The sequence below is a fragment of the Macrobrachium nipponense genome, chromosome 42, assembly GCF_015104395.2.
Source record: "Macrobrachium nipponense isolate FS-2020 chromosome 42, ASM1510439v2, whole genome shotgun sequence".
NCBI lineage: Eukaryota > Metazoa > Arthropoda > Malacostraca > Decapoda > Palaemonidae > Macrobrachium > Macrobrachium nipponense.
Genome location: NC_061103.1, coordinates 10856706 through 10878790, shown reverse-complemented (window position 1 = coordinate 10878790; position 22085 = coordinate 10856706). Strand labels below are relative to the sequence as shown.

At 42.9% G+C, this 22085-nt stretch overlaps 1 protein-coding gene across 4 annotated transcripts in view; it reads right to left on the bottom strand.

The window, feature by feature from the left end:
* The window catches only part of LOC135212973 (DDB1- and CUL4-associated factor 1-like), a 287714-nt gene that overhangs the window by 193902 nt on the left and 71727 nt on the right, over positions 1 to 22085 (bottom strand). For 3 of the 4 annotated variants that reach the window (XM_064246733.1, XM_064246731.1, XM_064246732.1), the window contains exon 2: positions 14833 to 15001. In XM_064246733.1, coding sequence (XP_064102803.1) covers positions 14833 to 14985 — 153 coding nt within the window. In that variant the 5' untranslated portion in view covers positions 14986 to 15001. Of the gene's footprint in view, positions 1 to 14832; positions 15002 to 15791; positions 15954 to 22085 lie in introns of all 4 variants that reach the window. The other variant, XM_064246734.1, reaches the window with a different exon arrangement.

Genomic DNA, 22085 nt, shown 5'->3' with positions numbered 1-22085 from the left:
TTTCAAACCAAAACATTGGCCGCTCCGCAGAATACTGGCTTAGATTTGCCCTAGTATTTTGTAATACAATAATATGAGAATACATACAATATTATAGGATACAGTGAAGTAAAGTATAACTTTTTAAAGTATTTATGGAAAAGATGCATAATTAATAAAATAACACCATGCATTTTTCGGAACAGTGGCAGACAAGAACGAACATGAAAAAATCATCCTCTGACAACGTGGAGGGTAGTTACAAAAGCTGTCACCAATTTGTATCATACTTTATGTACAAAAATAAAAAATAATCTATAGGTAATATATTTTCAAACACATTTTAACGTAAAAGCATGAACATTTATAAAATCGACACATCGATCGCTAAATTTGCACTCTTTTCAACTTGATATTTTTAGAAGAGCGGCAGGCGGCGGCTTGCAAGAAAGAACATGAAAAAACATCGTATTTGATAACGTGAAGGGCAGTTTCAAAAGCTGCCTTTGTATCATATTTCTGCGCTGACATAAAAATACCCTATACGTAATACATTTTCATACACATTTTAAACATAAAACCATGAACATTTATAAAATCGACACATCGATTGCTAAATTTGCACTTTTTATAACTATATTTTAGGAAGAGCAGCAGGCGGCGGCTCACAAGAAAGAACATGAAAAAACATCCTCTTTGATAACGTGAAGGGCAGTTTCAAAAGCTGCCTTTGTATCATATTTCTGTGCAGAAATAAAAATACCCTATGCGTAATAAATTTTCATAATCATTTTAAACATAAAAGCATGAACATTTATAAATCGACACATCCATAGCTAAATTTGCACTTATGTAACTCTATATTTTCGGCATAGAACAGCGTCATAGGCATATATTTCACCTAAGTAATAACTCTCCATAAAGTTCGTTAGTATCATTTGCATAACCTTTATGGTCTGAATAGCATCTCTACAAATGTATGAACTCGTTAGACAACGGCGGCTAGTGGTTCGCTGTAAAATATTTAAAAATGCCTTGTTTTTTTAATGAATATTTTTTACAACAGCCATAAAAACCGATTCGCCACTAAGTGATTGCGCCATTCACCACGGGCCGCCTGTATAACAAGGGTTTAGGATTTTTTAATTAGCTTAAGGTTTTCCTGATAGTTAGGGAGGAAATACAATATAGATTTAGGGCTAGGAATTAGGTTTAGATTCTTTGTGGTAAGAGGAAATTAAGTAAGGTCTCAGACTGCTGAAATATTAAGGAAGTAGGTTTAGGTTCTTCAGGGGGGGTCATGGTAATGTTAAGTTATGCTCTGTTGGGTCAAGAGGATGTTTTGAAAAATTATAGGGATAGGAAAAATGAAGTTTCAGTTCTGTAGTATTAAGGGAATAAAGTAGGTTAAGGAAGAGTAGAGTTTCACTAAATAACCTCCAGATCTGTTCCTATCATTCTGCCCCAATTGTGTAAATATGAAGACCCCCTACAACTCAGCACCTTATTACAAGGTGAAGAGATAATATGAAAAAAATCCTATAGTTCCTTCCTCTATACAATGTCAGTCACTATATATGGTCTGAACACACTTTTATCTTTCATAAAATTATTGAGAAACAAAGAATGATTACATTCCCAGTGGTTCAAAGGCAGAATAGACATGCAAGGCATAAAATATGTGTAAGCTATATGTGTAAGCTATTTGAGTAGAAGTTACTCTGACTTCTATAGCTTTACATGTACAAAGGCAAACTGCTCTCCTAATTCTGAGTGTCTCAAGGCAAATGTCCATACATTCTTGTCAGTGGGTGAAACAGATCTTGCCATACCACTAGTAATATGCAAAGGATGGTCCTCTGAACACTCCAAATGGACTGGGACTTCTCTATTCTTCCACAGAGCTGGAGAGTATTTGGACACTCGGAGAACAAACTGGTGTCAGGCTGTAGTTGGTGCCAGAAGCGCTGTACGCCAGTTGAGCTATGAGCTCGGGACTGGTGGGTGCTTGTGGGAGCTTGGCACAAGAGATGGTGGCAGGTTGTAACTGGCACCAAATGAATAGGGCACTAGGTAAGCTGGGCGCTAGTAGAGCTATGAGCTATGGACTGGTGGTGCTTAGCACAAGAGATGGTGGCAGGTTGTATATGGCGCCAAATGAATAGGGCGCTAGGTAAGCTGGGCGCTAGTAGAGCCATGAGCTCGGGACTGGTAGGTGCTTGTGGGAGCTTAGCACAAGAGATGGTGGCAGGTTGTAACTGGTGCCAAATGAATAGGGCGCTAAGTAAGCTGGGCGCTAGTAGAGCTATGAGCTCGGGACTAACTGGTGCCAAATAAATAGGGCGCTATGTGAGCTGGACGCCAGTTAAGCTATGAGTTCGGGACAGGTGGGCGCTCATGGGAGCTAGCGGAAGCTCAGCGCAGGAGATGGTGCCAGGCTGTAACCGGCACCAAATGAATAGGGTGCTAAGTGAACTGGATGCCAAATGAGCTCAAGGATCATGGCTCTATAGCTGGTGTCAGACCAGCAAGAAGTTTGAGTTGCTGTAAAGCCCTAACTCTGGAAGCCAAACTTTAGCTGGCTCTAGGTGAGTTGGACACCAGGAGAGCTAGGAGTTCTGGTTTCACTCCTTAAGGGGGCCGGCCGGCTAATGCCGTTTTTTAACGACAGGACTTTGACATTCATACCACTTAATAAGGTGACTTGGGACATCTCCAAACTGCATATTATTTTCGCCTCTGACCTTCGGTTTTGTGACGCCAGGGCAAATTTATCCCGAAAATAACCATTTTTCAAATTCTATATCCTCCTTTGATATTTAATATTAAGACCTGGGATTACTACCATATATAGACATGATGTAGACCTCCAATCAAATGGGGAGTTTTTTTTTTTCTAAAAGTCATTTTTTTGCTAGATCATGAATTTTCAATATGGTAAAAAAATAAACCCTATAAATCACGAGAAAAAAAAATTTATAAAAAAGACGAAACAAAAATTGGAAAAAGGGCTCTATTTGATTTGTTCTATAATGTCTTTCTGAGTTATATACCAAATTCCAATGTTATAGCTTTAAAACTAAGTGAGGAGATAGATTTTGAAGGTCAATAAGTATAGTTTTGAGATACGGGCGTTCAAAGTTTTCCTTCGTATTTCTATAAAGACAATGTTAATAAATAATGATTATTATGAATGTATATTTCTTTTTTGTGTATTAATAAACCAAAACTATTTTATTTATCATAATTTAATCATAAATGATGATCCCTTTGCTCATATATCGTAGCCTGGGGCACTGCTTGAGCAAGATGGGGCACTCCTTCCTAAGGTAACCCCCTCTCCCCTTCACTAACTCAGCTTATTACAGCGAATTTTCTTCTGTATGTTAGCGAGATGTTTTCCTTGTATTTTCCTCTTTGGCATGATGACATTCTTGCCGAAACAAAGATAAACAAACGTAAATGCAAGAGAATGTCAGAGGTGAGACTCGAAGGTGTACTCTCTTTTTACAAAGACAATTTAATAAATCATGATTATTATGAATTTCATATTCCATTTTGGGAATTAAAAAACCAAAACTATGTTATTTATCATAAATGAAGATCTCTTTGCTCAAAGATCGTAGCCTTGGGCACAGTGTGACGTGTGCTGTCAGGCAAGAAGGGGGCGTTACTAAGCAACCCTCCCCTCTCTCCTCACTAACTACGCGTATATTATGATATTCTGTAATAATACTTGAGCGATTTTTCTTCATCGTATGTTAGCAAGATGTTTTCCTTGTCTTTTCCTCATTGGCATGATGAACTTCTTGCCGAAACATACATAAACATACGTAAAAGCAAGCGAATGTCACGAGGTGAAACTCGAACGTGTAACCTACTTGAAGTCTGGTCCAACTGATTCATGATTGAACTAGATACTCGCTTATGCGAGCCACGGAATCTCTTACAGATGCCATTTCTCACAATTTCTTTGCCAATAATTATCAAAATTTACGATAACAGAAGAAATATTGCATCTTGTATGGATGAATGTTTTAGGCTTATTGAGTTATGTTTACTAATTACCCTGTAACTACGAAAGTAAGAGGAATTTTGACGAAATAGTTTCGTATACGTATTCTCAATTGCCATATGAAGCTCCATGAATTTTTTCATGACTTTGCATTTTTCGCCCTATACCACCATATATAGGGGTTCCGGCCGGCCCCTTAAGGAAGTGAAACGCAGAAGACTATCATACTTCTAGTACGACGATGCAGAACGGAAGTAGGGGACATATTGTGTCTGAAAGCTTAAGAAGAGGCTGGATCTCACTAGTACACGTAGTGTTAAAGTTACAATAATTCATCTTATGATAATCTGATTTTACGATGGGGTTAGCAATTAATACTGTTACAACAATTTTTTGAAAATATTTTTAAAATTCGCTTGCAACGAGTGCAGGCAGCAGTGTACAATCAGGGAGCAAAAGAGACCAAATTACAATAGCCTAACTTTATCCCATCTTCTAGTTAGCCTAACTTTATCCCATCTTCTAGTTAAATAAGTTCAAAAACAGCAAAAATAGAATTATGAAAGTATTGTTTTAACGTTATACTCGTTGCATAAATTTGCATAGCCTGAACAATTGAATAGGAAAATGATATTGTTAAGATACAATAAAGTTTTGTTACATACTTACCTGGCAGATATATACTTAGCTATAGACTCCGTCGTCCCCCGACAGAAATTCGAATTTCGCGGCACACGCTGCAGGTAGGTCAGGTGATCTACCGCCCCTGCCGCTGGGTGGCAGGAATAGGAACGATTACCGTTCTAGAACCAGATTTTCTCTTCCACCTGTCTCCTGAGGGGAGGTTGGGTGGGCCATCAATCGTATATATCTGCCAGGTAAGTATGTACAAAACTTTATTGTATCTTAACAATATCATTTTTGTACATGGAACTTACCCAGCAGATATATACTTAGCTGATTGACACCCTTGGTGGTGGGAAAGAGACAACTATTTACTGAATAGACAGGTAAACAACATACGTTGTAGGTAATAAATAAATAAAACCTTGGTTCCTACTTGATCAGGCGGAAGACTCCATGGCTAATGCCTAGGAATCTGCTTCGCCTCAAGAGCCTCAGCGAGGATGTGACCTATGGCAGAGTTCTTGTGGGTCTGTTGATGGGGTCTTATCCATTTACTCGACAGAGCCTCTTACATGACAATATGCCTATGCCTAGTGCATAATTAAGGAGCACAACACCGATCCCGATCACCTGATCCTAACACGAGGGTTAGTGCTTAAGTAGAAAAGAGTTATCTACAAACTCCTTTCAAAAAACCCAAAGAAAAAACACGACGTTAAATAAAATTTAACTCACTAGTTAAGGATCAGTATCTGCTCCCTATCCCAGCAATGTATCCGCAGACACGTATCAACCAAGAGAGAAGGATCCCTCGAAGGTTATCTTGACATCCTTCGGATAATGGGAAGTCAACACAGAGTTGCATCTCCCGTATTGTGACAGCTAATATGTCCTTATGACATATTGTTAGGGAAAGAACAAGAATTCGGAAAAGCTCGCACTTCATGCGCTTTTAATTCTCAGCTGTTTGAAGGAATCATCAATGCACTTATCAAGTGCTTAGGAGATCACAATGTCTCAAAGAAGGCCAGGGCGTTCTTTGATATAGATCTCTTCTGGGTGAAGCCTGGAGCCTGGCTAGCGCTTCGTGCCTGGCAGGCGCCTAGCGCCTCGCGCCTGGCTGGAGCCTTGCGCCTGAATGGCGCCTAGAGCCTGGCTGGAGCCTCGCGCCTGGATGGCGCCTCGCGCCTGGCTGGCGCCCCTCGCGCCGGCTGGGCGCCTCGCGCCTGGCTGGTGCCTGATTTGCTCCTCCTTCCTGGCTAGCGCTAGCGCCTGGCTGGAGCCTTGCGTCTGGCTGGTGCCTTGCGCCTGGAAGGCACCTGGAGCCTGGCAGAAGACTTCATGATTACTGTCTATGAGTCTGCATGCCTCAAGAGTTTCAGCGAGGTAGGGACCTATGACTGACAAACCCTTCTGGATCATGTCAATGGGGGCTAGCCCGCTTACACGACAGAGCCTTCTCGGATCGTGCCAATGGGGGCTGACCCACTTACATGGCAGAGCCTTACCTGTATCATAATCAATGGGGACTAGCCCTCTTACATGACAGAGCTTTAGGTTTCTCTTTACTTGGAAGGAGCCTTGTGCCTGGATGGATCCTCAATCCTGACTGGAGCCTAGCCTTGAAGGAGCCTGGCACCTGGATGGCGCCTGGCTGGCTTCTAGAGCCTGGCTGGCTTCTAGAGCCTGGCTGGCTCCTAGAGCCTGGCTGGCTCCTAGAGCCTGGCTGGCTATTAGAGCCTGGCTGGCTCCTAGAGCCTGGCTGGCGCCTCGCGCCTGGCTTGGCTCCTCCACACTTGCTGGAGCTTCGAGCTTGGAAGTCTCTCTAGGCTGTCTGGCGATGTTTCCACATCGGACACTCTTATATCTGTCCGATTTGTTCGCCTCGCGCCAGGTTGGAGGCCCGCTCCTTCTCAGTATCCGACCATAACAGAGTTCCTTGGAACTGTCCGCCTCTGACGTTTTTCGCCTGTATTGGCATTTGGCGCTTGGCTGGCGCTACATTGTCCGAGAGTCCTGAACAACACATAGTTTATCAGGAGACTGGAGAAGGGTGGAAGAAATTCTTCCCCTTTAGCTTTTGGCTACTAGGCAAGGGGAGGTGATTTTGTTTTAGTTCAGCTACACCAGTAGACGACAGGATATCTAACAATACGAGAGAGAAGAGTCTTCCTCCGAGGAGGATCCTTCGTGAACACTTCTTTTGCTAACGAGATCTCTTCTTACATGTTGATGAGGTTCCTCGTTGCAGGAATCTTCCCTATCCTGCCCGAAGGAAGGGAAGGAGTCTGGAAGTTGAAGGAGACTCTGCGCTGAAATTGGGCGGAACCCTGATTTCTAGCTCTTATTGTATCCTTCTGAATACCTTCTGGGAAGCATTTTGAGCCTCATCGCACCCCGAAGACTCTGTAGGCCAACGTTTTTAAAACCATCTCTTCCTCTTTAGATGAAAATGTAAGTACCCTGCCTGGGCAACGAAACTTCTATCTGAAAGCGTTGCGTCAGGAATAGAGGGATTTAGTTCTTTTGCCAGACATACTATGCTGGCAAGAACCCATTGCCGAGTCTCCATTGAATCTGATGTGAGATTCCAATGCACAAAAAATTCACTTGTCTTCTTGGTGTTTAGGGCTAAGAGAAACAAAGAATTCCTTCATAAACTTCCTCAAAGAAGTTTGATGAGGAGCAGTTCCATTTTGTCGGAACACGGAATCTGTGGCCACAAAAAGATCCCATTCGAAGTACATGATATCCTACTCTTGTCGTATTGCGGTATCGTATAAGATCCCGAAGATCTTAATCCTCTGTTATCTCTAATTCCCCTTGTAGAGACAGAGTATAGCCTTTTATTGCGTTCTTTGATAGCAGATATACACATAGGTGATTCTTCCCTCTGAAAGTGAAGAAAAAACCTCGCTATGTGGTTCACAGAGGTATCGGAACATGGACAGTTTCCTCATTCCATCTAGCACGATCTGCAGCAATTCTATGTCTTAGCCATGACTATTGTCATTTACCTTGAAAAAAACCTCTCATTCATGTCCACTTCTGGTCAGTCTGCACGCGGACAGACTCAGAGTGGAGAGGTTTTATAGGTCTATTTATATTAGATTCTGATAGAATATCCAGATACTCTTGGAAAAGCCTTACGAAACATGCTGTGAGAAAGAACGTGACTTCTGTGATTCCAACCTCTCTAAGGCCAAAATGAGGCATACATCCTCTCTTCCTTTGACGCCCATTTTATCTTAATATATGTTAAGAATTTATAACTAGGGGAAAAAAGACTAAAGTTTATTCCCCTTCTTTAAATTTAAAGATGTCTTATATTGCTACCTCTCTTGGTTCGAGGAAAAACAAGCAGTCTAAAGGAAGCCTGTTCGTCTTCTACCTTACAAGAGATCTATGAAGAAGAACTTTCCACAGGTTCTCACAACTCTTTTCAATAAATGTTAGACATACGTTAACAGTTATTATCTTCGATCGAGAAGGTTCTCACGGACATGCAAAATCTTGCATCGACCTCTTAAGGATCGTTACGTTCCGTGTCTGTTCCCAAATAGGTTCTCTTTTGTTAACGCGAACAGGGACGAAAAAAGATTCTCGATGCTCTTTACGATATGAGAGAGTCGTGGAATTGGCCTAAGTGATTAAAATAAATCATTTCATCATTCCTTGTAAGCGACCCCTTTTAGATTAAATGGGTAACGAAATCAGGAACGAATCTTGCCGTTACCGAGCCTGCTGTCCGAGAGGCTACTGGACTCTTAGGGTTAATAACTCGCTAAAACGAGAAAATATCTTGGATGGTGCTTCTGGCGCAATTTGCGCCAGGCTGGCGCTTCCTTCAAGTTCTTTTTAGGTTATGTGCCATAACATCTATGCCTTTATGGTACCCAGACATCCTTCACATGTTAATTCCGTTCTTAGTGGGAAAAAACTTTTATATACGTAGTATAGTCCATTCAGGGAAACAACTTCTGCCACTAAGAGAATGTTTCCCATCCGACTCACCCAACTTCTCTTGAGCAATATCCGATTCTAAAAAGGTTGTGTGCGTTTCTCGAAAGGATGAGAGAATTATATATATCGCGCTCTGCCGTATTAGAATCCTTTATAATACTGTCACATTGTGGTAAACAGCATTAATCTGGGAAACCTTTGAGATACTAGGAATTCTGTAGTTAACCTCGGTATGTGCATAAGACTTGACCATACCGTAGTCTTAAAGTGAATTCTCTACTACATTCATCTTCTCACTAAGCATGTACTCTAATAAGCCATGCTTTCGTAAGCATGAGAGCATTATACAATATAGAGTTCCGCTGCGTTAGAATCCTTTAAAAATGTTACCTACGGTAAACAGCATTGAAATGTTGTAATATCTTTCTTATTGAAAGCTTCTTAGCAAAAGGCAGACAATATTTTATTTATGTTTGCTTAACTATCCCCTCAATCCGAGGCTAAAACCACGATTGTAGGGGAGAGACACGGTTAGTCATTCCATCCCGCAGGAGGAGAGACATGTCACGACCACTCATGACCGACACATACATGATACTGCGTTGGTGTCTAAGCGCTAGCAGTCTCGTTAGCCGACTGGCCTTACTCTTCCAGAGTTGCCAGCTACTCCATTTAATAAAGGAATCTTATAAAATTATTATCGAACTTCAGGAAGTTCTTATAATGCATATCTAAGCGAAACAAGACTTCGATAAATCTAGAAGCTAAGTAGGTGTTGTCTTAACAATCCCTTTAAGCGTAGTCCTTCCTAGGAAATTCCTGGAAGGATACTGGTAATTGAGTTGCTCAGCAGAGAAGTAAACTACGGTATGTGCTTATGATTTGCCGTATCGTATTCTCATACAGCAGATACTCTACTACCTTCTTTCCCTGCCGAGGCAGATAGAGAAGGAAAAATTTTTACTATCTTCGTTCTTTTCGTTAATAGAACGATAGAAAGAGTATATATATCTCCTTAAGGAAGGAAGTTAATCCAGGAACTCTTTAAATCTTCGTGATTTCTTCATAAATCGTGGAAGAGACAGAATTCCTGTTCATCTGTAGGGTTTACGGAAGGAAGTAGATATTTCCTATCCGCCATCATACCCAAACGTCGATGAGATTCTTATAAGAAAACTCCCAAAGCTCTTGCCTCTTCATAACGAGGGAAGAGCATGAATGAAGGAGAGAGTCCACTGAATAATGAAAAAAAGGCTTCTCTTAGTATCAGAATCCTTCTGGCAAAAGCGACGGCCGCCTGTGCGACATCTTGCACCTTTGCCAGGGGAAAGTTGCTCAAGTTGAAAACTCAAAGAGGAGCCTCGCGACTGACCTCTCTCTCATAAGAAGATTAGGAATATACTGGCGCCTGGCTCCTTGCACCTAGCGCCTGGAATGTTCCGCGCGCCTGGAATGTTCCGCACGCTAGAAAGGAGACTCGCTCCTGGAACGTTCCGCTTGCGTGGCAGGTCCCGTGCGCCCTGATAGTTTCCGAGCGCCTACTAGACCCCTTTTAGAAAGAGCCTCTTGCCCGGAAACGTTCAATGGGAAGGATCGTTCTGATTGCCACTCTACTATAAGGCTCCTTGCCCTAGCCGTCTGTTTTTCTGGCGCAATTTGCGCCAGGCTGGTTCGCTTACGTCTCTTTGAAGGCGCCTTGCGCCAAGAAAAATTTTCTCTTTTTAGAACGCGGCTCGCGTTTGGTTGTAGGAACGAGGCTCGCGCTAGTCTGTTAGCTGGAACGCGCCTCGCCGCTGGCTATTGGAACGTAGCTCACGCTAGCTTGATGGAACGCGGCTTCCTGGCAGCGGCTGGCTCTTGCTCAGTGTTCTCTTAGTTTTCAGAGAACGCGCTAGATCATCGAAACTCCAAACATACATTCTTCGTCTTTTCGGATGCAAGATGAAGAGACGCACTTTTTTAAGGATGCCTTATCAATGGCTATCCTTGGCAGTCTGGGACGTTCTACAGAACCTGCCAAGGGGTAACGCCTGACCGGTGGGGGTTCTCCCTAACCTTCCTGCGGCTGTCGACTTTCCTCCTCCACTGGGTCTGGGAGTTTGGAAGAGGTCTAGGCCTGGAAGCGCTACGGAGCCGATCAAACGCACCCTCCACTGCACTGGGAACACTATAGTATTCACTTCTTACCTTTTTAGAGCTCGCCTTTTGAGCTCCATCCATTTATCTTCAAATTTGCACATATAAATTTGTAGATTCTGTGGAGTAAGAAGGTGATGAGGATGCAACAACTACTAGAATTGTCAATACTCTAACTGCTCGTTAGTACGAGAGCTCTTAAAGCTTCTAAAGGAAGCGTATCTAGTTATATGCTTTCTGACTTCCTAAAGTAGGAAGTTAGATCTTATATTTCCTTCATCAAGTTCTAACACTTATACACGTATTAGTGAAAGAAAAAAAAATCAATATTTCCCTTATTGCAAAATATATGAGTGTCTACCGAAAAATTCGGTAGTTTCACGTAATATATTCTTCGAAATTTCGAAGCCAAATTCATTTTTAAAAGTTAATAAAAAGCGTATGCCAAAACCAAAGACCCAGTACTTCCCTGCAAAAGACAGCCAGAATGTCGATGGCGATGAAAAAACGAAAATCAAGTCAGGAGGTAGCAACAACGTATGTTGACACTACCGAGACAGAGAAAATCTGGTTCTAGAACGGTAATCGTTTCCTATTCCTGCCACCCAGCGGCAGGGGCGGTAGATCACCTGACCTACCTGCAGCGTGTGCCGCGAAATTCGAATTTCTGTCGGGACGACGAGTCTATAGCTAAGTATATATCTGCTGGGTAAGTTCCATGTACAAAACGTACATTTTACTAAGTACACAATGAATGGGATAACAACAACATCGATTTGGCTTGTATTTAAACCATCGTATGATAGTAAACAATTACCGAAGTTATGTTATAAATTATGTTAAGTAGAATGAGGACTGATATAATTTTTTATCTAAATAACTTTATCTTTGCTATAGATCAAAAGATCCAACAAGGAAATATACTGTTAAATTTAAACCAAGTTGTAGTTGAAGCTGGGAAAACTGTTCAAGTCACTAATGAACATTACGGTGCACTGGCAACAAGGATAAAACTCCAGTAAATTTATGCCATCAAACACAACCGTAGATAAAATTGAGAGAAAAATCATTTGAATCAAAACTACTCGGCTTGAAAGAACACATTTTTCTGTTTTTTTCACGCCGATAAAAGATAAGTAATGTAAAGCTCGTATTATGATGAAATCAAGTGGTAAAAGAGAATGGATTTTTGTAATTATTTTACACAATAAACATTCTCCCACTGTAATCTGTTAACAAAAAAAATATTTTAGTTCACGAGACGTATTCAAGTCATATTTTGACTTAAAAACATGTTGTATAACAAAAAATTACTTTGTCTCATAAGAGTAAAGTATCTAGATATTCTTTTATGCTTAGAATTGAGTTAAATATGGCAAAATAAACTCTTGATTTCCAAACCAAAACATTGACTGCTATGGTAGTATTTTATAATAGAATAATATGAGAACATATAATACTACTGGATACAGTGAAGTAATGTGTAACTTTTTAAAAGACTCATGGAAAAGATGCATGTTCGTTATTTTTTTATTTCATAATTATATGTAGCCATCAGCAGCCTGACATCGCTCAGTTATACAGATGTCGGACCGAGTCTGATTCTCGTTTTGTGTCCAGTTTTTTTTTTTTTTTTTTTTTTTTTTTTCTATGATACATCATAGTCAAAGAAGCATTGAACCTCCAGACTTGGCTTAAATATTGAATAAATTAACTGGGTTTTAATACTATACCGTATATGTAGTATACTGTAGGCTAGGCTGTATTCTTATGTATACGATTTACTATAGTATACGCTATGCTAACTCTTGTTAATGTTACTCAATTTCTCTTTGTACTGAATTATCATAAGCCAATATGCACTGAACCTACAGAATTATACTGTGTAGTGTAGGCTAGGCTACCCTATATATAAAGATGATACTAATTACCCTAGTGAAGGCTACGCTATATTCGAGATGTGATTTTTCCAACAAATGATGGGTGTTTTGGAACCTAACCCATCATAAGTAGGAGAATACCTGTGTGCCTTAGTCGAAGCCAGAAGGCACTCAGAAGGGTGTCTTCCAAGTAAGGAAATCAAGAAGAAGAGCTCAGGGGAACAAACAAGGGGCATGGATAGACATCCAGGTTCCAAAGAGACCTCATCCCTTCCTCGCTTGGACGTGCCAAAGACAAGATGAGGTCGTCAAAAGCGGGGCCCTTTGTATATAGATACTACTTTAGTTTAAGCATAGTCGATACCCATTTTGCTGATGGAGTACGAAAGATGTAGAACTCCTCGGGTATGGAGTGGGCATCTGAAAAAAGCCATACATTTCTTCTACAAAGAGGGGTAGAGACTGCAACCCCATCTTCAAAAATGAACCACTTATTCAGGAGGACTAGGCCAGAGGAATGACATCTGCAACCACGATAGCTTAGGCAATAAGTCTAGAAGAAAACTTTACTGCTGAGCTCTTTGAAGTTTTGAGAGTGAGGAGAGGCAAAATGGATCATAGTCAGACTGCCCCATGAACTCCTGTTTCACTTGACCACGGGACACGAGAACTAGCCACTAAGAAAGACCTGGTCTCAGTTCATTTGCAAGAGCCAAGATGACTAGATTCGAAATTTAAACCAAATCATTAAAATGGAGGTTCTCTTGCTAAGAGAATATATGCTAGGACTGAGGTTTCGTCTACAGAAAACTACTGCTGTGCCTAACACTGAAGGTGACTCCTCCATGTCAATCTTGTCCTCTGCCAGGGCAGGAGTTGGGGGACAGAAGCAGCTGACTTTCAAAACAAAGCCACTGGCACCATGGAAGGTGAGACAACAGAAACGCACCCTCTTGTGACTTCACGAGTTGGCAAGAAACAGCTAAACAAGACATGATGTAGCACCATCAGGTGCCTCAGAAAAGAGAAAGGTTGGGAGGAGGAGGAAAGGGAAGGGCCAGCACCTGATACCACTACTTCACTCAAAACTACCTAACAAGACCAAATACTACTACTAGAAGGCAAAATTCAAGGACAATAACATATCTAGAATGGTATCTATATTAGATTCTATCTATTGAAGCTCCTGGAAATAGACAAGGTTAGAAGAAAAAACTAACTTAGGTGGAAGGAAAAGAGCCTATGACAGCTGAAGAAACAGACAAAGTTTCTGAAGTCAATATTTGGTGCAGACATGCATTTACTGAATTGATCCTTAGGTGAATTAACTGAGAGGGTGCCTTGAGAGCACAGACCATCCTCATCCCAAAAACCAACATGGGCACTGACAACAGAATCTTCACTATCACAGGCTAGTTCCAAGCTTGTACTACTGACAACCAAGGGCATTAACACTTCACTTTTTAAGTGGGACTGTGAAAATGACCACACATTATGGGGATACACAGATCAGTTCCCTAAAATTATAATTCTCTAAGACCTTTTAACCAACTCCAAATTAAGATTCACATCCTGCTCTACCTTCTCTAGATGCTTTTCCTGAACCAAAGAGGGAGCAGAGGAGGGGCTAAGGAAGAGGGGTCAGATCTAGGTAAAGAAGGAGCAGAGGAGAGAGCCAGAGACAGAGAGGAGTGACATTCGTAGGCGAAGGCATTTGAAAAGAAGTAACAGCGCTTTGTCCTGATCTAACTAACTGGTTCCGCTGCCTGTCTGATTTCCTCTTTTCTAATTCTTTTCTCATGTTTAAGGAAATTTAGCATCAAGTCCTTCTACTAGTCCTTACACTCTTCACAAATATATTGAAGATCACACTCGTGATCCCTACAGCTGACACAAGTAGTGCTCCTACCTCAAAACAAAACATCCTGCTTACACAAATCATTTCTACAAAACCTAATGTTTTTGACTTGACTTCCTGAGAAAGACATCCTATCAAACAAAAGCCACAATACCATGCTACAGCAACATCAAAAAAAGTGACGCACCAACAACCACCAGCTTTAGTGGCTTGAAGAATTCTGAACAGTTAAAATTTTGAAAACACACTTGCAGGCTATCTTTAACAGTAGGTAAAATTCATCCCAAATATACTACGTACATATAAGAGAAGCTACAAGGTAGGTCCACTTCACAACATATTGGTTACAAAAAATATATAAAGATTTTACAAACCTTTTTTAAAAAATTAACTGTTTCCCTTTCAAAGAGATGGCATAATTTAATAAGGTGAGGAGTTGGGTCCTTAGTGGGAACTGCTTGATCTTCTTCCCACTGCTTAAGTATTTCTTGCAACTCCTGAACTACATCTCGGTTGGAGCTAGGCATGTTTACTGTCTTGATCCTGTTTTGAAAAGAATAAAATATAATTAAGCTAATCATATTTTGGTCATAAATTCAACTTGATAACATATTTTTAAACAGTTATAATGAAAACTACACTCTTTCAACAAAGTACCTAACCAATTTCTCTGAAAAAAACAAATTATACCAGTCACAAAGACCAATAAAAGTTTGAAAAATGACAAATTTTCTAAGACAATTTGTATTTTTCATAGCTACAAACCTGAGGTCTTAACAATAGGATAATTTCTAGTGCCTAGCTGGATCCAGTTAAATTGCAGACGAAAGCAAGGAGTCTTGTGAGATCTGGCAACGCGTACGTATACTATTGGGTGAAAAGTGGTGAAGGCCCACGTATCTACGCCACCAATTTTCATTAGTAAATATATCATTTTTATGATTTGAAAATAATACTTTCATTATTAGCCAATAGACAGATTTTTTTTTATAGCATCCAATATGACATTTTTTGATAGCATGAAGTTTTATACTTTCCACGTAATTACCGTACATAGCTAAGAGCTCCCTACCTATGCAGCCTAAAAACTCAAAATTTGCTGTAATGCCAGCATTTGTTTAGGTGTAGGTAACATGCCCCACCCATTTTCATGGGCTGTGAAGAACTACTAGGCAGAGAACTCAATTCATTTGCACCCTTATGTTCATGTGAGGGGAGGAGTGCTTTGATTATGTAATTACTTGGTAAGTATTATAAATAATGCTTTATTTTTATTTTATCATCAAAATGATATTTTTATAATAAAATAAAATAAGATTTTATTCATACTTACCAAGCAACTATTCAGCTGTAGGATCCCTACTGCAGCAGATGAAAATTAAACTTTTGTAGTGGCACCACTGTCACTAGTGTAGGTAACCAGTTACCGACCACTTACGGTAAACAGGTATGATGACATCGCACCCCTAAATTGGATTTCGGCTGCAAACTCCACCTGTGGGGAGGAGGGAGGGCTCAAATCTCATAACTGCTTAGTAAGTAAGAATAAAACCTTATCTTATCATAAAAACATAATTTTTATTCAGGGTCTTACCAAGCAATTATTCAGTTGATTCCATATTGAAAGGTGGAAGGTAGTGGAGATACCATTTTCTGGAAATTATGTAAATTCTCAAAAAAGGCTTAAAGTGTGATAGGAAGAGGACATATGCTTGTCATACCTTACCTTGTAAATGAACCGCTGCAGGTGAGTACTGGCTCTGGTTAGCTCTCAGCTTGCTTAACGGAGTGGTAGCTAGACCAAGCGTCTTCTCTGCAGAATAGAATGATCCTAGAAGTCCTGGCCCTAACCACCGACTTGGCAAGGAATCAACAAATCCCACAATGCTCTTGCACTAGGTGAGAGCCAGATACAACAAAGAAAACAATACGTAAGACATAGTTACCTACACCAAAATAAAAACCAATAGTACCCTCTATGTTAAACCAACTGAAGGGTACTCCAGGTACCAAGTACCTCCAGACTTCCCAATACTAAACCAACAACCTTGATGCTAGGCAAAAATTATAGAGGTACAGAAAAAATCCCTCTGCTGCTTATCCTAATACCATGCCAGCAACGGATAAAGGCCTGAGAGTACTACAGTTCTCAAACACTGTCTCAACTTCTTTCAAATGTAAAATTGCAGATAGCAATAAGTTAATGGGAAACACCAGCGAGGTAGTGACAGCCCTCACTTCTTGCGCCTTCACCTTCAACAGCGGAAATGACTCGTCATTAACTTAGGTGTGTGCCTCAATGATGAGTGATCTTCAGAAGAAAGACAGGGAGTTTTTGGAAAGGGGACGAGAAAAATTCTTCACCATACTTCGTAAGCATGAAGAAGGACCTCTCACTTTCTGTCTTGTGAAGATAATATTTCAACACTCACTGCGTAGAGCAGCCTCTCTTCCTCCTCTGGTCCTAGAATATCCATAATGTTACTTATGGTGAATTAGCGTGGACTAGAGTCCGATGGATTCTCACTGTCCCTTGAATGAAGCTCGTCACAATCGTTGCTTGATTTTCCTTTGCCCATAGTAGTAGACTCTTTGCCACCTTGTAAAGGTAGAAGGAGTGTGTTTCTCCCTACTTCCAGATATAAGACAGAACTGTGGTGTTGTCGGAGAACTCCGTTACTGTCTTGTCGTAGGTTTACTCTGTGGAATGAAGAAGGCCCAGGTGAATAGCTCTCAACTGCTTGACATTTAAGTGGAGGTTCCTTTCTTCTTGAGACCAGACCCCTGAGATTTTCTTGTCTCCCAGGAGAACTCCCAAACTCCCCAGCCTATATCCAAGGCACCTGAATACAAGAACAGGCTGGGGTTCCGTAGGAGAAGAGATATGCCTTCTGAAACCTTCTTTCTGACAGCCACCATCTTAAGGTCTACCTTGAGCTACAAGATCTGAAACACGAACGAGTCCAGTTGTGTTTTCTTGCTCCAGTTTGCCTTCTGGAAGATAGAGACAAACTTTTCTATGGATGACAGGGTTCCGAAAAGGCTCATCCACCTGTTGGCCAAGCATTGAACTCTTTTGGGTGATGGAGAAACCCCAAAACTCTGAGAGTCTATCGTCATTCCTAAATAAAGAATCGTCTGAGAGGGAGCAAGCTGTGACTTCTCCCTGTTGATGAGAATTCCTAGTCTTGGCAAGGTGAAGTGTCTTTTTCATTTCTCAAGTCCTCCATACACTTCTGTTTCATTGGTGAAGGCAGGAGCCAGACATCCAGATAAAATGCGACATTTATGCCTATCAGGTGAAGCCATCTTGTAAGTGGAGCTAGACCTTGGATAGGCCGAAGCACAGAACTCGAAACTGGTAAACCTTGTCCTGGGACACAAAACGAAGATACTTTCTAATGTTCTGATGAATCGCGATGTGAAAATATGCATGCTGCATATCTATCGTGACCATCCAGTCCACTAGATGGATGGATGAGAGAACTCATTGGTCTGTCTCCATTTTGAACTTCATTTTTGTGACATAATGGTTTAGAGCACTGACATCCAAGATGGGTCTCTAGCCCTCTGGTAGCTTTGGGGACCACAAAAAGACAATTGTAGAAGTCTGGAGTGCTGACATCCTCTACCTCTTCAACTACCTTCTTGCCAATGTGGGAAGCGACTTCAGTGGCTAAAGCTGCATACTTGTCAGAGTTTGGCGAGTAGGCCGGCAAAGCAATTGGCTATGAAATTAAGTGAGGATTCTCCTTGAAAAGAATGGCATATCCCTCTTTCAATACTAATAAACCCACTAATCTACCCCCCTGCTTTCCTATTCTTGCCAAACATGGGAAAGTCTCGCTCCCACTGGGGCATGGTAGACCGAATCTTTATCTACAAGGATTCGTTCTTACAGAGGCTCTTCGAACTGGACGAGCCGAATGCAGATTGGAACACAGTCTGGTCTGGTCTAGACACTCTAAAAGGAAGTTACTGGAGAGGAGAGGCTGACGTGCTTTGAAGACTTGAAGGGTCTTTAGGATGCTTGGTTGACAGTGCCAACAGGTCCTGTGTCGACTTCTTCTGAAGTGCCGACACTATCTCTTGAACAGTAGACTGTGGGAATAGCAGATGATTGGGATCTAAGGGTGCAAGGAGAGGGAATGCATAAAGATCCAGCCCGACCAATCGATCAGCAGCGCGTCTGTCGCCCATGCTCAAGGGTTGGGGGCTGGGGAAACGAAGAGTGGAAGGCTGTTGTTCCTCTATCAGGGGTCTGCCCAACAATCTCCACAGGTCGGAGTAAATCCCATCATCCAGAGTCCATTCGGTGGGAAACACTTGCCTCTGCTGGCTCAACTCGTCTGCCAGGACATTTAATTTCCCCTGAGTGAAGCAGGTGATGAGTCTTACTTGATGTTGATGAGCCCACAGGAGTAGCTCTCGTACCATCTGACAGAGAGGAAAGGAGTGCGTGCCCCCGTTTCTGGATGTAAGAGAAGGCCTTGGTGTTGTCCGCATGCACAACCACAGTCTTGTTGTGTGCCAATGAGAAATAACGTAGCCCATGAGAATGATCTTCAACTCCTTGACATTGATGTGGAGCTTCGTTCTTCTGGGGACCAGGTCCTGGAGACCTTCCGAGACCCTAGGAGGGCTCCCCAGCCCAGACCCGAAGCGTCAGAGTAAAAGTCCAGGTCAGGTTTGGGGGGGAAGAAGGGATCTCCCCTAAGATTACCTTCTTTCTGGCAGCCACCATTTGAGATCGGATTTTATCTCCTGTGTGATGGGAAAAATCATTGAGTCCAGTTGTGTCTTCCTGTCCCAGTTGGCTTTGAGGAAGAATTGAAGATTTCTTGTGTATACCCTGCCCAATGGAATGAAGATCTCCATAGAAGAAAATGTTCCCAGCATGACGGCAGAGCGAGGAACTTGGAGATTGACTGAATGCAGTTCGCAACTCTCTTTGGGGGCGGAAAAGCCTGAGAAGTCTGAAAGTTGATAATCATCCCTGGATAAAGAATCTCCTGAGACAGTACCAACTAGGACTTCTGGAGATTTGGCAGGATTCCCAATTCTTGGGAGATGAAGCGTTGTCTAAAGGTCCTTCGTGCCTACCAGGTGAAGCCATTTTGTGAGAGAGAGAAAACTCGAGCGAATACTCGAAGTACCATGGAAAGACCAAAACAGAGGGACCGAAACTGAGAGACCTTCCCTTTGAAGACGAACTTAGGTACTTTCTAGACGTTGCATGAACTGGGATGTGCTGATAAGCATCATGCATGTCTAGGGTGACCATCCAATCGCCCCAATGAATGGATGACATGATTGACTGGATTGTTTCTATCCTGAGCTTGGTCTTTACTACGAAGCAACTGAGAGTGCTATGTCCAGTACCAGTTTCCAGCCCCCTATTGTTTAGGGAACTACAAACAGTATATTGTAAAATCCCTGGGAATGGAGCTCTTCTACTTCTCCTATGGCCTTCTTCCAAAGGAGGGATGATACTTTCTTCGAAAGGGCAGAGCGTCTTTCTGATCCTTTTGAGTATACCCTCAATGCGATGGGCAATGAGACTGAAGGAGGGGTCTCTGAGAAAGGGATGCAGTAGCCCTCCTTTAATACCCTGACGATCCATGGCTCTGCTCCTCTGCGAGCTCACCCTTCCCAAAACTCAAGGAGCCTGGTTCCCACAAGGACACAAAGGACTTCTTGTTCACTTCTTCGGTTGAGACTTGGCAATAGAATGCTTCTTGATACATTGAATGGAAATGCAGGTTGGAGCAGGGTCTAGAATGAGACTGGGGTCTCTTCGCAATAAAGGGGTGCTGTTGGAGCAGAGAGACAAACTTCAGATGAAAGGGCGCCAAAAAAGAAGGTCCTAAGTCGACTTCTTCTGCAGGTCTGCAGCTATCTACTCTACCATGGCCTGTGGGAAGAATTGGGACAGGTCCAGAGGAGTGAAAAGCAAAGCTGCCTTCTGCGAGGCCGAAACTCCCTTCGACGCAAAAAAACACCAGAGGCCCTTCTTCTTCAGCACTCTGAAGGTGAAGAGCGATGCAAGATCCAACAAGCTGTTATGGACAGCCTTGCCCGTGCACAAAAGCACATTCTGAAGGTCTGTTGAAACGGAGTCAACCATCTCTGTGGCATTCTCGATCTTGGCGAGAGCGCCCACCATCCAGTCAAGGAAGCTGAATGCCTCAAATACCTTAAACAAGCTCTTGATGAGGTGGTCCAACTCCACTGAGGATAAGAAAACTCTGGCTGAGGTGAAGGCTGCAAGGTGCAAAGAGTTGATGAGACTAGAGAAGTCCCCTTGGGAGGAGCTTTCTCCAATGTCATAAGGTCTATGGTACCTCTTGATAAGGTGCGAGGGAGAATGAGCGAACGTTGCCTTCCCTTGTTCCTTTTTCATCGAGAGCCACTCCTTGACCACCTTCAGAGCCTTCCTGGAGGAGGTGGAAAGGACCATCTTGGGAAGGAGAGCAAGTTCCCACTGAATTCGACATCAGGAATGACGAGGCAGGAAACACCAGAGGTTCTCCGACAGCAGGTGTTGAAGAGGCACTCCCGGAGTTGGACGAGCCAGCTCCAGATCAACCTGCTTGGTCGGCAATGGGTCTGCTGAAGGCACAAAGAAACACCACTGACGAGGCAGAGGAGGGGGAAGCAGCTTGTCCGACCTGCTGGCCCTGAGTGAGGCTTCTTGATCTTCTTAGGACCCCAGAACGACTCTAACCTCGATGGACGGTCAGAGGGAGCAACCACCGATCCTTCCTCGAGGTCATTTTGTTGACAAATCAGCGCAATGACCTCTGTATCTCGGGGGTGATCGCGTCCTGAGGCGATGGACCGTCAGATTCATCCAGGCTGATCACTTCCTGAGACACTTCCTTCAGGAGGAAGAACCTCGCCAGACCCCTCGTGGTCTCCTCCAACCACTTGAGCATACGATCTGTTTGGTGATAAGACCGAACCAGGCTCGTAGGGTCTCGTGGCTGGACCGTAAGGTGCGCACTTCTCGCAGTCACTCCTGTTCGCCTCGCTCCTCCCATTGTTGCCCGAGAAGGTTGAAGGGACAGGTGAGGAAGACCTGACGATCCTACCCTGCCTACCAGCAGAGCCAGTAGGACTGCAGGCGATCGCCAACCCGCGGTGGCGATCGAGCTGCCGGTCTGGACCAGCGGTCTCCCTGCGGAGAAACGCTGGACGAGGACGGTAGCATTGGTCTCGTGCGTCAGGGGAGCTGCTACCAGACTTGCGAGCCGTCTGGTCCTGGTGGGAGTGACGCTTGGGTGACTGGTGGCGTTCGCTAACGCAGTGAGAGCGAGCACTGTCCTCACAACACGCCACAGTCCCAGAAGCAGTTGAGGCTGTTCCTGGTGACAGGGGGGACCTCTTCCCAGCCTCGACATGTGAATGGTTCGGTGGGACCGTCACATCAGCCCTGGGAACCGGACGATCGCTTCGAGAACAATCGCCGGTCTGGCTAGAGTCACCTGAGCGGCTCTTACCATCCTTCCGCTCCGTGCCTGGGTCCTGACGGTGAGCGTACTCAGCCATCTGGATCCTGGCTGCACGATCACCGGTAGGTGACCGCACACTCGGTGACACTTGTGAGCGAACGGCCGAGACAGTT